This window comes from Panthera tigris, chromosome D3 (assembly GCF_018350195.1).
Source record: "Panthera tigris isolate Pti1 chromosome D3, P.tigris_Pti1_mat1.1, whole genome shotgun sequence".
Classification (NCBI taxonomy): Eukaryota; Metazoa; Chordata; class Mammalia; order Carnivora; family Felidae; genus Panthera; species Panthera tigris.
Window position 1 is genome coordinate 56,201,223 of NC_056671.1, and position 12,975 is coordinate 56,214,197.

The 12,975-nt window shown below is 37.9% G+C and overlaps 1 protein-coding gene across 5 annotated transcripts in view; it reads left to right on the forward strand.

Moving 5' to 3' along the window:
- The window catches only part of MAPRE2 (microtubule associated protein RP/EB family member 2), a 158,830-nt gene that overhangs the window by 105,103 nt on the left and 40,752 nt on the right, over window positions 1–12,975 (forward strand). For all 5 annotated transcript variants that reach the window (XM_042962346.1, XM_007090747.3, XM_015541370.2 and 2 more), the window contains one exon: window positions 12,788–12,933. In XM_042962346.1, coding sequence (XP_042818280.1) covers window positions 12,788–12,933 — 146 coding nt within the window. The remainder of the gene's footprint in view (window positions 1–12,787; window positions 12,934–12,975) is intronic.

Consider the following 12,975-nt stretch of genomic DNA (forward strand, 5'->3'; position numbering starts at 1 on the left):
TAAAAATGTTAAATTTTTTGAAAAAAAAATGATACATAAAATCTTAAGGACTATTTCACGTGGAGATTTTTGCTACATTGACAGTCCTTTTGAAAAATAAAATCTTTATTCTTCCATGGCTTTTTTGGTGAAGAAGCACTTTGAAATCAACTTACTACATTAATCTTAATACCTGATCAGTTTTTTCTCTACAGCAGGTCTCACTTTCGACATTGCTCTGTAATTTTCTTAATAGAAGTACAGTATAAAGGTAACATTACCTTTTAAAAAGTATTCTTGCTTCTTGAAGGCAGGCTGTAAGCAAAGAATGTTAACACCTTTAACTGCAATTTGCTGCAGCCTTACAAGATTGTAATTTTCCATTTTTATTGAAATAAAGTATTCTACAATATTAGTGTCAGGTTACAACATAGTGACCAACAATTACATACATTATGAAATGCTCACCATAGTAAGCATACTTCATCTCTTGCTGTATAATTATTTTCGTCAATATTTCTTGTGCGGTACTTGGCATTTCTGTTACTTAGTATTTGGAAGTCACAAGATGCTTCAGAAAGTTTTATATCCTCTAAATTAGTAAAAACCTGAGTGTACCTATCAGATGAGAGCCCAGCCACATGGTTTGGCAAGGCCTTGTAGTCTATCTGCTGATGCTCTTAAAACTCCATCTGCCTGAATAGCGATCGCTGGCGTATTTCTTGTTGTGTGAAAGAAGAGATGAAAGTGTCCTTTGACAACTTACTCTGTATGTGGAGAAGGGTAAGGATGGGGTGCTTTTCAGCACTCGGCACAGTTCACGTGAGCCTTCTCTGTGTCTGTGGGAGTTGAAATCTTCCTGCTGGTTATCGCTCCTGTTCCTCTTTATGGAATCCATTTAAAAGTTACTTGTCTTTGGGACTTATTTAAAATATGAATAAAAATTTGACATCACTCCAAACAGTGGGAAGAAGCGGGAAGCTCAGTGGAGGACCATGGGAATTCCAGAGAACAAGCTCCGTTGAAAGCAGATTTCTGAACCTCTGGATCTTTATTTTTTTGCACTTGTGACTCAGGGCAGGTGAAATAGACGGTGCTCTAAGTTCACTCTAAGGGAGTTAAATCATACTGTGGTAACTGAAGTTATCAAGCAGCTGTTCGTGCCAGGAATGGGGGAGATTCCTATAAAAACAAAAACAAAGCTACTACTAACGTAATCGTACTTTTGTTGGATTAGAAAAATGCAGCCTAACTTGAGGATTTTTAATTCCTTTAAAACGTTAATGTTTCAAAGCATTATTTTCAGTTACCATTAAGCTCCTCAAGACTTGTCTTTGTGTAGGTAGGAAGATTTCTGCTGATGAGCTGGAAATCTGTAACCCTGTATTTTGCAGTCTCACTTTCCTTGTTATGAGGCTCTGATTTCCCAGAGGGGAATAGAATACTGCCTTCAACATGAGATGAGAGCTTTAGTTACAGCCATGCTTCTGCAGACCATGTTCAAGGAATGACAGGGCCGAATGCTCAAATAGAGCCGGAATGATCCTGTGATGATTGTGTAAAAACAGTATTCTAATGTGAAAGCTCTTTAATTCAACTACTGAAGGTGACAGAACACAGTTATGTTGCTGAGAATATAAATGTCAAGAGCTCAAGGAGAAATACACGGAAGAACTGTCATCTAGAAGGGGTGTGTGTTTGTGTGTGCCCCTGGGAGCATTACCCCAGACGCAGTGATATCCTAGTGTCTCCTCCAGCAACCATGACAAAAGATGGCAATGGCTGGGAGCAAGAGCTCTGACAAGACTTAGTCATATGATAATGAAGCATTGTTGTCTCCTAATTAGCAGAAACATCAAGTATCCCTTAAAAGAGAAGTTGGTGACCGAATTGGAGAATCATTTAACTTTAGAGCTTAGAGATCTATCCAAACCTGATGTCTTGCAGACAGGGATTACTGCTGGTTTAGAAAGGTGTGATGCCTGGTCATGGTCTGTTCAAGATGATTAAGGCTTAGATCTAAAGACCAACAGCTCATTTCTCTATCCTTCTCTGCCCACTTTGTGGTCCTAATTGAAGCAGCTTTGTTAGAAGTCCTTTACCTATAATGACAGATAGAATTGTGTGGATGTGTCCGGTAAATTAAGGTTGTCTTTCTTCTGACCCTTCATCAGTACCACCTAAGATGGTGGAAAGTTGAAATTGAATCCACTGATACAGACATTTGTATATAATAGTTCTTTGGCCTGTGAGAACATCAGATGGGCAATTTGAGTAGCTCTTTGTGGCAAAACCCAATATATCTGAAGGTCTTCTCTGCAGACAAGGTCACATTTCTAGGGAAAGTGCTATGAGATAATAATGTATATGTATTCTATTTTATCTACATTTTTGTATATACATTACATAAACATGTAAAATGAAGTTCTTATGAGTGTATATGTACTAAAAAATATAAAATCATGACACAGGGACAGGTAAATGAACTATCTGTCCAGCCCAAATTCTTCTATAACTAGGAAAGGTACAGCTGGCCCTCTACCTCTGACATCAGTCTGAAAGGTTCATATGTTCTCCAGTTCATTTTATGACTTCTTACAGAATTATAATCTAGAAATTTTCCAAATTTTCTTTGAATTTTTGCTTATAATTTCCTAGAAGCAGCATAGAGAAGAGGAAGTATTTAAGAAAATGAAGTTCAGATCAGAGTATAAATTCCACTTCTGTTATTTTCATTAGCTGGATGACTTTCTGAACTTTGTTCCCAAATCTGTAAAATAGGATGGTGATGATAAAAATACCTCTGTAAAAATTGATAACGAATGTTTTAACAGATTTTAAATAAATATGGGTATTTTCATTTATTTCTTGGCATGGTATAATCTATAAATTAACATTTCCTTTCTTGTTGTCTGAACATTTCCTTTTAAAAATGTCAGTTTATCCTGATACCCTAATACTAAATCTGGTAGAAATGAGATTATTTATCTTCTCCTGCTTTTCATGATTACATAGATTTAAATCGTACATCCTTGAATCTTTGGAGGGTTAAGGTATTCATTTTTGAGTTCTGCCTTTATACAGTGCCTCACCTATTCATTTTGGATTCCTGTCCCCAAACTTTTTAGCTCCATTATGTCACTTTTGATTGTAACAACTGGAACCATGTGCAGGCATAGCATGGCACAAAGACAGAACATTTTCCTTACTTTCTAATTACTCCCTCATTTTCAGAACTTGACCCTCATAACTGCACTAGTGCCTTGAGTTCACAGGCTCAGAACATGGCCCATCATGATCTTGTTAAACACAACATCCTACAATTTGGATTGCTTTTTACCAGAGTGTGTTATATTTAGCCTTTGGAGGCTTATGTTTCACCTTTCTGCACACTTAGTTTCCAGAGTAGTTCTTAGTTTAGATTGCTTTTTTGCTTAATTTTTACCCCAATGAGTTCTTAAAATATGTAGCAACTCTTTTTGTACTCTTATTTGGGACTTTGGTAACATTAGAATTTTACCATCGACTAGCCCTTGTTGGGGTTCAGCTGCTACTATCGGTAAACTGATTCATTGTAAAGGCCACACTATCAAGGTTCGGGATACAGAAGGGACCTGGACAGATAAAGTGCAAGCTCTCTTGAACCTTCTATTGCAGCAAGGGAAGGGAAGCCACAGAGTAACATATTAATTAATAAAATAGACCTAAAACAGGGTGACGTGATGAAGAGTGACAAGAGAGTCCCTTCAGATGGGATAGGATGGGAGGGCCTTTCCTGGTAGGTGACATCCAAGCCTTGATATGAATGGCAAGAAGAATGTAAAGTTCCAGAGGAAACAGCCTATATAAAGGTCATAATGCAGAAACAGACCTGAAGTGTTCCAGAAACAGCAAGGAAGCCAGTGTGAAAGGAGCTTCCTAAGGGGAAGTTAGACAAGGGAGAGGTAGACAGAGGCCATGTCATAGGTCACTATAGAGTGGGGAAGGAGTTCATAGTGATTTCATAGGAAAACATGTTAGTCTTCTTAGTAAGGAGTGGTATGTGTTCTGAATAATGGCAACCTTAGCGTAAATTGATGGAAGTGGGATCTGTGCAAAATGTAGGCCGTTACTGCAAGGTTAAGGAAATGGCCCAAAAATCTGTATGCCTGTCAATGAAGAGCATTCCGGTTTGTGGCTGGCTGAGACTTAAAGGGCAAAAGTAATGATTGCTGAATTGATCAGTCCTTTGATACCCATTCTGTCTAAGGAGGAAAATACAGAATTTCAAGAAGGGATGGGCAACAAGACAGACAGTATTCAGAGGTGTTGAGTTGGATGAAGAAAGACTGTTAGTTTTGGTAACAGAGAAGCTATTGATGACCTTAACTGGAACTTGGTAAGATTGGAAGACACTAGGATTGGTTTGAATGGTAAACAATGGAAATAAGGACAACTTTGTCAAGTTTTGTTGTGAATAGGAGGAGACAAATGATATAGTAGCTAAAGGATTACGTGAAATTAAGAAAGATTTTTACTTTGTCAAAGTCAGATGATATTGGCGCATTGCAATTTCTGAGAGACTGAGAGTAGCTGGAGTCCATGACCTCAATGAGAGGATGAGCAGAGATGGGATCTACAGCACAGCTGGAGGGGTTAGCCTTTGATAGAAAAGAGAATACAACAGCCTTATTCAAGTTATGCCATGACTATAGTTTTTTGCCCCAGTAAGCACCCTTAACCATGTTCTTAGCAACAATTAATTTCAAAGTATCCTTTTCATAATGTGTCTTGTGCAGTAGAGATTTGGGGAACTGGAAGTTGAAAATACCCATAGTGGACATACCCAGGAGCAATGACAACAAATCTTAAGTATAGCTCCCCAAGGTCAATAAGATATTTCTTAAAAATTTTCAGGGGTTCCTTTGACTCTAGAAAATCTGACCTATGATAGAATACCTTAAATGATCACATAATGTACCTGAAATTACCTGAAATGCTAATATTATCTATTCTTTCCACATTGCCTGTTGGAGAAAAATTACTCCACCTGTTTGATACTTACATGGTTCTGAAAGCATAGAGAAGAAAAAAACTGAGGGTATACAGCTAGCGAACTGTGCCATGAGCAATCTAATCAAAGCCTTTTTTTTTTATGTGCACAAGCTTTTAGACTCCCAAAATTATGAAAATTTCCCCAATGTATTTTTTAACTTAAAAGAATAATCAGAACCAGGACAAAAGCACACAAAGTTGCAGACAGCCTCACAAGTATAGGGGCAAAAATCATAAAGTAGTTGTGAATCTAAACCTGCACTGTAATAAAAACTTTGTAAATATCACGAAGTAGGACTTAAGTCTAAGGATATAAAGATGATTCAACATTAGGAAATCCATGAACGTTATTGGTCAGTTAATAGATCAAAGGAGAAAAACTTTTATTGTCTCCATGATTGCTAAAAAGGTAGTTGGTAAAACTCAGGATCCCTTCCTGATAACAACTCTTGGTAAAACTCAGAAAAATACTTCCTTAGGATCAGAAATCAGTGGTCAATAACTGACTTAGAGGAAGGACATGAGATACTCTTGTTAAAGAAAAAGTATGTAATAAACATACATATATATATATATATATATACACACACACACAAAAATACAGTACAAAAATGTATCACTTTATTTCTCCCTAGAAAACTAAAGAGAAACAACTGAAAATTTATTAGAACTCATAAGTTAGGAAATGAATATTTAAAAACCAAATAGCCTAGGTAAAGTGGATAAAAACCTAGAAAGACATAACTACTGAAACCTAAGATAAAATAGAAATTCTTAATAGATCTATATAATAAGAGATGTGATTGGTAATTTTTAAACAATTCCAGAAAGAAAACCCTGAGCTCAGATAACTTCAATGGTGAAATCTACCAAATGTTTAAACAAAGAAAGAAAAAAACACCAACCCTCCACTAATTCTTTCAAAAAATAAGAGGAAGAAACACTTTCGAACTTATTTGTGAGGTCAGTATCAACCAAAACCAAAGATATCACAAGAAAACTATAGATCAATATCTCTTATGAATATAGACACAATTTCTCAACAAAATACTAGCAACATGAATCTGGCAACATATAGAGAGGATTATATGCCATGATCAAATGGAATTAATACAAGGTTAGATCAAATGGGATTAAAGAAACCAGTGTAGTACACCATTTAATAGAATAAAGGACAAAAGCCATGTGATAATTGCAGAAAAAAAGCATTTGACAAAATTCAACACCTTTTTATGTTAAAAAGATAAGTAATAGAAGGCAACTTCCCCTGGGGCACCTGCATGGCTCAGTTGGTTAAGCATCTCACTTCGGCTCAGGTCATGATCTCACGGTTCATGGGTTCAAGCACCACGTCAGGTTCTGTGCTGATAGCTCAGAGCCTGGAGCCTGCTTTGGATTCTGTGTCTCCCTTTCTCTCTGTGCCACTCCCCCCATGCTCTTTCTCTCAAAAATACATAAACATTGGGAGGAAAAAGGCAACTTCCTCTGATAATGAGAAACTTGAAGCTAACATCATACTTAGTGGTGAAAAGCTAGATGCTTTCCCCCACTACGACCAGACAAGGATGTACATTGGCAGCTCTTCTATTTAACATACTACTAAAGGTTCGAGCCATGGCATTTGGACAAGAAAAATAAGCATTCACATTGGAAAGGAAATAGTAAAATGATCTCTATTTACAGATGTCATGATCTTGTATGCAAAGAAATCCTAAGTGCCAAGAAAAAACTGTTATAACTGAAATGAGTTAAGCAAGGTTGTAGGATATACAAGATAATATCCAAAAATCAATTATATTTCTATGCATTAACAATGAACAATCCAAAAATAGAATTAAGAATACCATTCAACTTATAGTAGAATTGAAGAAAATAAAAATTTTAAAGTGGAAGGCTTATATACTGAAAACTTTAAAACATTATTAAAGACATCCCATGTTCATGGGTTAGACTTAACTATTGTTACAATGGCAGTACTTTCCAAGCCTCTATCATCCACTCCCTATCAGAAATTGACAAGCTGATCTTAAAACTAATATGGAAATGCAAGGGAACCAGAATACCTGTTTGGAAAGGAAAAACAAAGTTGGAGGACTTCTACTTTTCATTTCAGAATTGACTACAAAGCTACAGTAATCAAGAATGTTACTGCACAAAGTTAGTGCAGTAGAGAGAGAGTAATCAAGACTGTTACTGCACAAATATAAAAATGAGACTCCAGAAATAGTAAACTATGCCATTGATAGCAATTGATTTTCAGCAAGAGTGCCAAGACAATTAAATGGAAAGGATAGTCTTTTCAACAGTGGTGCCCCAACTGAATAGTTACATGCAAAATAACAAAGACCCAAACTTTACACCATATATAAGAAATAATTCAAAATGGACCATTGACCTAAGTGTATGAATTAAAGCTATACCACTTTTACAAGAAAATGTAGGTATAAATCCTTACGATATTGGATTAGGCAGGCAGTGGTTTGTTAGAAATGACAAAAATACAAGTGATGAAAGAAAGTAATTGTGCTTCATCAAAAGTAAAAATGTGTGTGCTTCAAAGGATGCCATTAAGAAAGTGAAAAGGCAATCCACAGACAGGAGAAAGTGTTTGCAAATTAGGTATCTGATAAGAGACTTGTATCTAAAATGGAGATTTTTCACCTTCCCAATAAAAGGAAAAATCACCCAATTTAAAAATTGGCAAAGGATTTGCATAAACATTTCTCCAAAGAAGATATATAAAAGGCCAAAAGGCATATGAAAAAGATGTTTAATATTATTAGTGTTTAGGGAAATTAAATCAAAATTTACACCTATTAGAATGACTAGAATCAAAAAGACAGTAAGTGTTAGTGCAGATGTGGAGGAATTAGTATCCTGGTGTGTTGCTGGTGGGAATGTAAAATAGGAAACCGTGTGACAGTTCCTCACATGTTAAACAGAGGTGTACCATATCCCAAGAGAATTGAAAACTTAAGTCCACACAAAATCTTGTACATGAGAGTTCATAGTAGCATTGCTCCTAATAGCCCAAAAGCGAAAACCCAAATGTTCACCAACTGATGAGTAAATCAATAAAATGTAGCATATACCTACAATCAAATGTTATTAAGCCACAGAACAGAATATGCACTTCCAGTACACGCCACAACACGGATAAACCTTGAAAGGATTTTGCTAAGGTAAACCAGACACAAAGGTTACATATTTTGATTCATTTATACGAAATATCCACAATAGGCAGATCCGTAGAGACAGAAAATAGATCAGTGATTGGTTATCAGGATCCGGGCGGACAGGAAGGGAGAGAGTGGCTGCTAACAGGTATGGAGTTCATTTTGGTGATAATGAAAATCTTCTGGAATTAGATAGTAGTGGTGGATACACGATTCTGTATCTTCAGAGGCACAGAATTTGTTTACAGTTGACCCTTGAACAACACAGATTTGAACTGTATCAATCCATTTACATGTGTGGGGTTTTTTTTAGATAAATACAGTACATTTTCCATTTAATTTTTTTTTAATGTTTGTTTATTTTTGAGAGAGACAGAGTGTGAGCAGGGGAAGGGCAGAGAGAAGGGGAGACAGAATCCGGAACAGGCTCCAGGCTCTGAGCTGTCAGCACAGAACCGGATGCGGGGCTGGGACTCACGGATCGTGAGACCATGACCTGAGCCGTAGTCGGACGCTTAACCGACTGAGCCACTCAGGCGCCCCACTACAGTACATTTTCTAAATGTATTTTTTTCCTTAGGATTTTCCTAACATTTTCTCTAGCTTTATTATAAGAAGGTAGTAATTGGATAGAAAACATAACCTACAGAAGGTGTCAACTGTTATTAATAAGTCTTCTGGTCAATAGTAGGCTATTTGTAGTTTGGATTTGGGGGAGTCAAAAGTTACATGAAGATTTTCAACTGTGCAGGAGGGTCAGTGCCCATAACCCCCATGTTGCTCAAGGGTCAACTGTACTTTTAAAAGGTTGAATTTTATGATAGATGAGTTATATCTCAATAGAGCTGTTACTTAGCAAATGACTAATTTTCAAAGAAAATTTATTTTCTATATGCCATGAATGACAAATACAAAAATAGAATAAATGCATGATAAAGTTTAAGACGATTTTGAGAAAAGGGAAATTATTCTATAAAAAATAACACATATTGTAGCATTTAATTAGCAAAGAGTATGAGCTATCCCTGGGACAGACCAAAATTATTTTAAGTCTGGAAAGAGACCTGAATGCCTGTATTAGGAAAGCAATATATAGTAAAGATAATGCTTTAACTCGGAAAAACATAAATTATTTATGAAATGATGATGATCAACACCTAGGTTACTTTAACATTTGAGATTTGTGGTTGAAAATAGCAGAAAATGAGGGTTGCTAGTCGAGAATGGTTTAAATGGGTGAGGGGCATTAAGGAGGGTACTTTTCAGGATGAGCACTGGGTGTCATATGTAAGAGATGAATCTCTGGATTCTACTCCTGAAGCCAAGACTACACTGTGTGTTATCTAACTTGAATTTAAATAAAAATAAAACAAAAAGCTGCACTCACAAACCCTCCTCCCCCCCCCCCCCCCCCCCGCCGCCAAAAAAAGAAAAGAAAATAGCAGAAAATAATCCTGGCAAGCTTAAGCAGAGACAAACTTATAGGAAAGATATTTAGTACCTCAGAGACCATGGGAAACCAAGCCAAAGCTGGAAAGAGAGCCTCCCTTGTGCTACTGGACTAGGATGCCACTGTGTTGCTGTCCCAGGACTCTAGATCCCATCAGTGCTACCATGATTAAATTCTAGTATCCCCTGTGTATTTCGGTCACTGTCAAGACTCTGAGACCCAGGCATAGCCCAGGTCACAGGCCTGCATCTTGACTGCTGGGGATGGGGAAAAGGATATTTGCCCCCTGTCCATACTGGGATGGGAGGTAGGGCACTGTAGCATCAACCAGACAGGAAGGTGCCCAAGTGTTGGGATGCCAAAAATGACAGATTCCCACCAACATTTGGAGTAACTAAAATTAGAGCCATCCTTTATGTCCTAGACCAAAATAAATTCTGCATGAATTCAGGATGTAAATGTAAAACTTGAGACCACAAAATACTTGAAGAAAATGTATGTGAATATCTAATCTTGGTTTGGGAAAGTCGCTTAGCATGATATAAAAATCAGCCATTAAAAATGTCAGAAAGTATTAAACGTGACCCAGAAGGGGATCAGTCTGTTAAAATTAAATTAATTAATTAATTAACTAATTAATAAGTGGTATATACCAGGTCATTAAAGTGGTTCTCTTTAGATGAACTGGAGATGACTTTTCCTTTTTCCCCTCTCTGAATTCAAGTTTGCTTTTTATCCAAAAGCTGTTAGTACTTTGGAAATTTTGGAAGTGAGGGAGTTGGTTGGTTGGCTTGTAAGAATGCAGAAGTATCTGGATCTTCCTAAGTACATTTTATGCTAAATGCTAGAGAAAAATAACTCTACAAAAAGCAGGTGATGAGACAGTTGTATTTATAGACATCTCCATCTCTGGTAAAAATAGTGTTTGAACGTCTACTGGAATTTGTTCCATCTGGTGGTACTTGAAAAGGGAGACCTGAATAATTACGGCTATAAGAATGCCCCCCAAGATCATGATGTTTCTCTTACCTCCTCAGTGGTTTTTGTTGGGGTTTGTTTTACTTAGTTTTTAAGAGAACCCATCTGCTTGAGTGGGAATATTACTAGTTTGCGCTCAGGGTGTGGTCATCTAAGGAGAAACTTCATAGATGCAAAGATTCTGGAGGTGGTTTTTTTTTTTTTTACCGCAGCCTGTATTTCATGATTTTATAGTATTACCTCTGAATAAGGAATTACCTCACCACTTCCTGTTGAGGCAGCCCTTAGATCCCGGATACTTTGTGTTCTCTCTCTCTCTCTCTCTCTCTCTCTCTCTCTCTCTCTCTCTCTCTCTCTCTCTCAGATTCCTATCTCAGTAAAGGATGCTCAACATCTGTGTGACATAAGAGATCATTTAGCTTCTTCCCATGTAAAGGTAAATCACCCAAATACAGTAAAGAGCTTCTCACAGAAACCTTGATACCAGAAGATGAGGGGAATTCCTTCATGTTCCAGAAAGGCCAACACGGGCACATTATAGAAACAGACCAAGAGATCTGAAGAAGGAAAAAAAAAACACAACAAAACACAGAAATGGCATCTTGTTCCCATTCTTGCCACTCAATTACTGTTTCTCCTTCGGGCTTTGAATTTCCTTTTCTAAATGCCTGCGGCCTTAACTATTAAGAAGATATGAATCCGTAAACATGATCTTGCTGGGATTTTCTAGTGGAAATTGTCATGATGTAAGAGTTCTTCATTAAAAAAATACATATGAAAGACTTAATCTTTTTTTCTCTGACCATTTCCTCAGGGGACTCATTGAACATTTCTGTTATTTTTATTTCTCAGTCATAAACAGCATGACTCTGAACTTCTGTAAGTTTCAGAGTCTCCTTGTCTTCATCCTTCATGTTAATATAGGACCCCATTGCTCTAGACTGGAATTAAATTGGTATACAACTGTTTTGGGTATTAGGTGGTTTAGTTATCCAGTTTAACCTAAGTCATTTTGCAAGATGGATATGAAACAGCTTGGGCAAGGGCACGCGGGTGGCTCAGTCGGTTGAGCGTCTGACTTCGGCTCAGGTCAGATCTCGCAGTTCATGGGTTTGAGCCCCGCGTCAGGCTCTGTGCTAACAGCCCGGAGCCTGGAGCCTGCTTCGGATTCTGTGTCTCCCTCTCTGCCCCTTCCCTGCTCATGCTCTTTCTCTGTCTCTCAAAGATGAATAAACATTAAAAAAAATAAAAAATTAAAAAAAAAAAAAAAGCTTGGGCATATTTGTATTTGCATATTTATTTTTTGAGCTATGCATTTCATGAGAAATTTTGTAGTCTTCTTGTGTTTAAACTTTCTGTTTTTCTCTCAGATCTGTGTATTTTGATGACTTGGAGCAGGTAGCATCTAGAGGGAAGAAAATGTTCCTTTTTTTCTGATAGAAGCTAAGAAGAGTTATTCTTATCCTGAGTTCCTTGGCATTAAAATATCTCTGGGGGCGCCTGGGTGGCCCAGTGGATTAAGCTTCCAGCTCTTGATTTTGGCTTAGGACATGATCCCAGGGTTTCGAGATCAAGCCCCGCCTCTTTCTCTGCTGGGTGTGGAGACTGCTTAAGATTCTCTCTCTCCCTTTCCCCATCCCTAACTGGTGCGCACATGCATACTCGCGCTCTCTCTCTCTCGCTCTCTCTCTCTCAAGAAGTATTGGGGTGCCTAGGTGGCTCAGTTGCTTAAGCATTAGACTCTTGGTTTCAGCTCAGGGCATGATCTCATAGTTAGTGAGTTCGAGCCCTGCATCGGGCTCTGTACTGGCAGCATGAAGCCTGCTTAGGTTGCTCCCTCCGCCCCCCGCCCCACTCACACTCACCACTCTCTCTCTCGAAATAAATAAACATTTTTTTAAAAAGTATTTCTGTTCATTGTGGAATGTGGGGATGCTCTGGTGAACACAGCATCACTGTCACAGTGGTTAGGAATGGGAAAAGTGGTGGGAGGGAGGCATGGTCCCTTCCCTCTCTGGCTCCCAGCCCAATCGAATAAGGATGTGTAAGCACATGGGGGAGAGGAGCACACAGCTGGGGGGGGGGGGGGGGGCTCCTTCCTGCCTAACAATCCTCAGTCACACCTGGGAACAGTCAGACTTACATCAGCCTTTTTCTCCTTTCTTTCCAGGGGCTGCCTATTGCCAGTTCATGGACATGCTCTTTCCAGGCTGCATTAGTTTGAAGAAAGTAAAATTTCAAGCAAAGTTGGAGCATGAGTATATTCACAATTTTAAACTTCTGCAAGCATCGTTTAAGCGAATGAATGTTGATAAGGTAGGAAACTAACTTCTACCTCCATAAAATGCGTGATCTTTC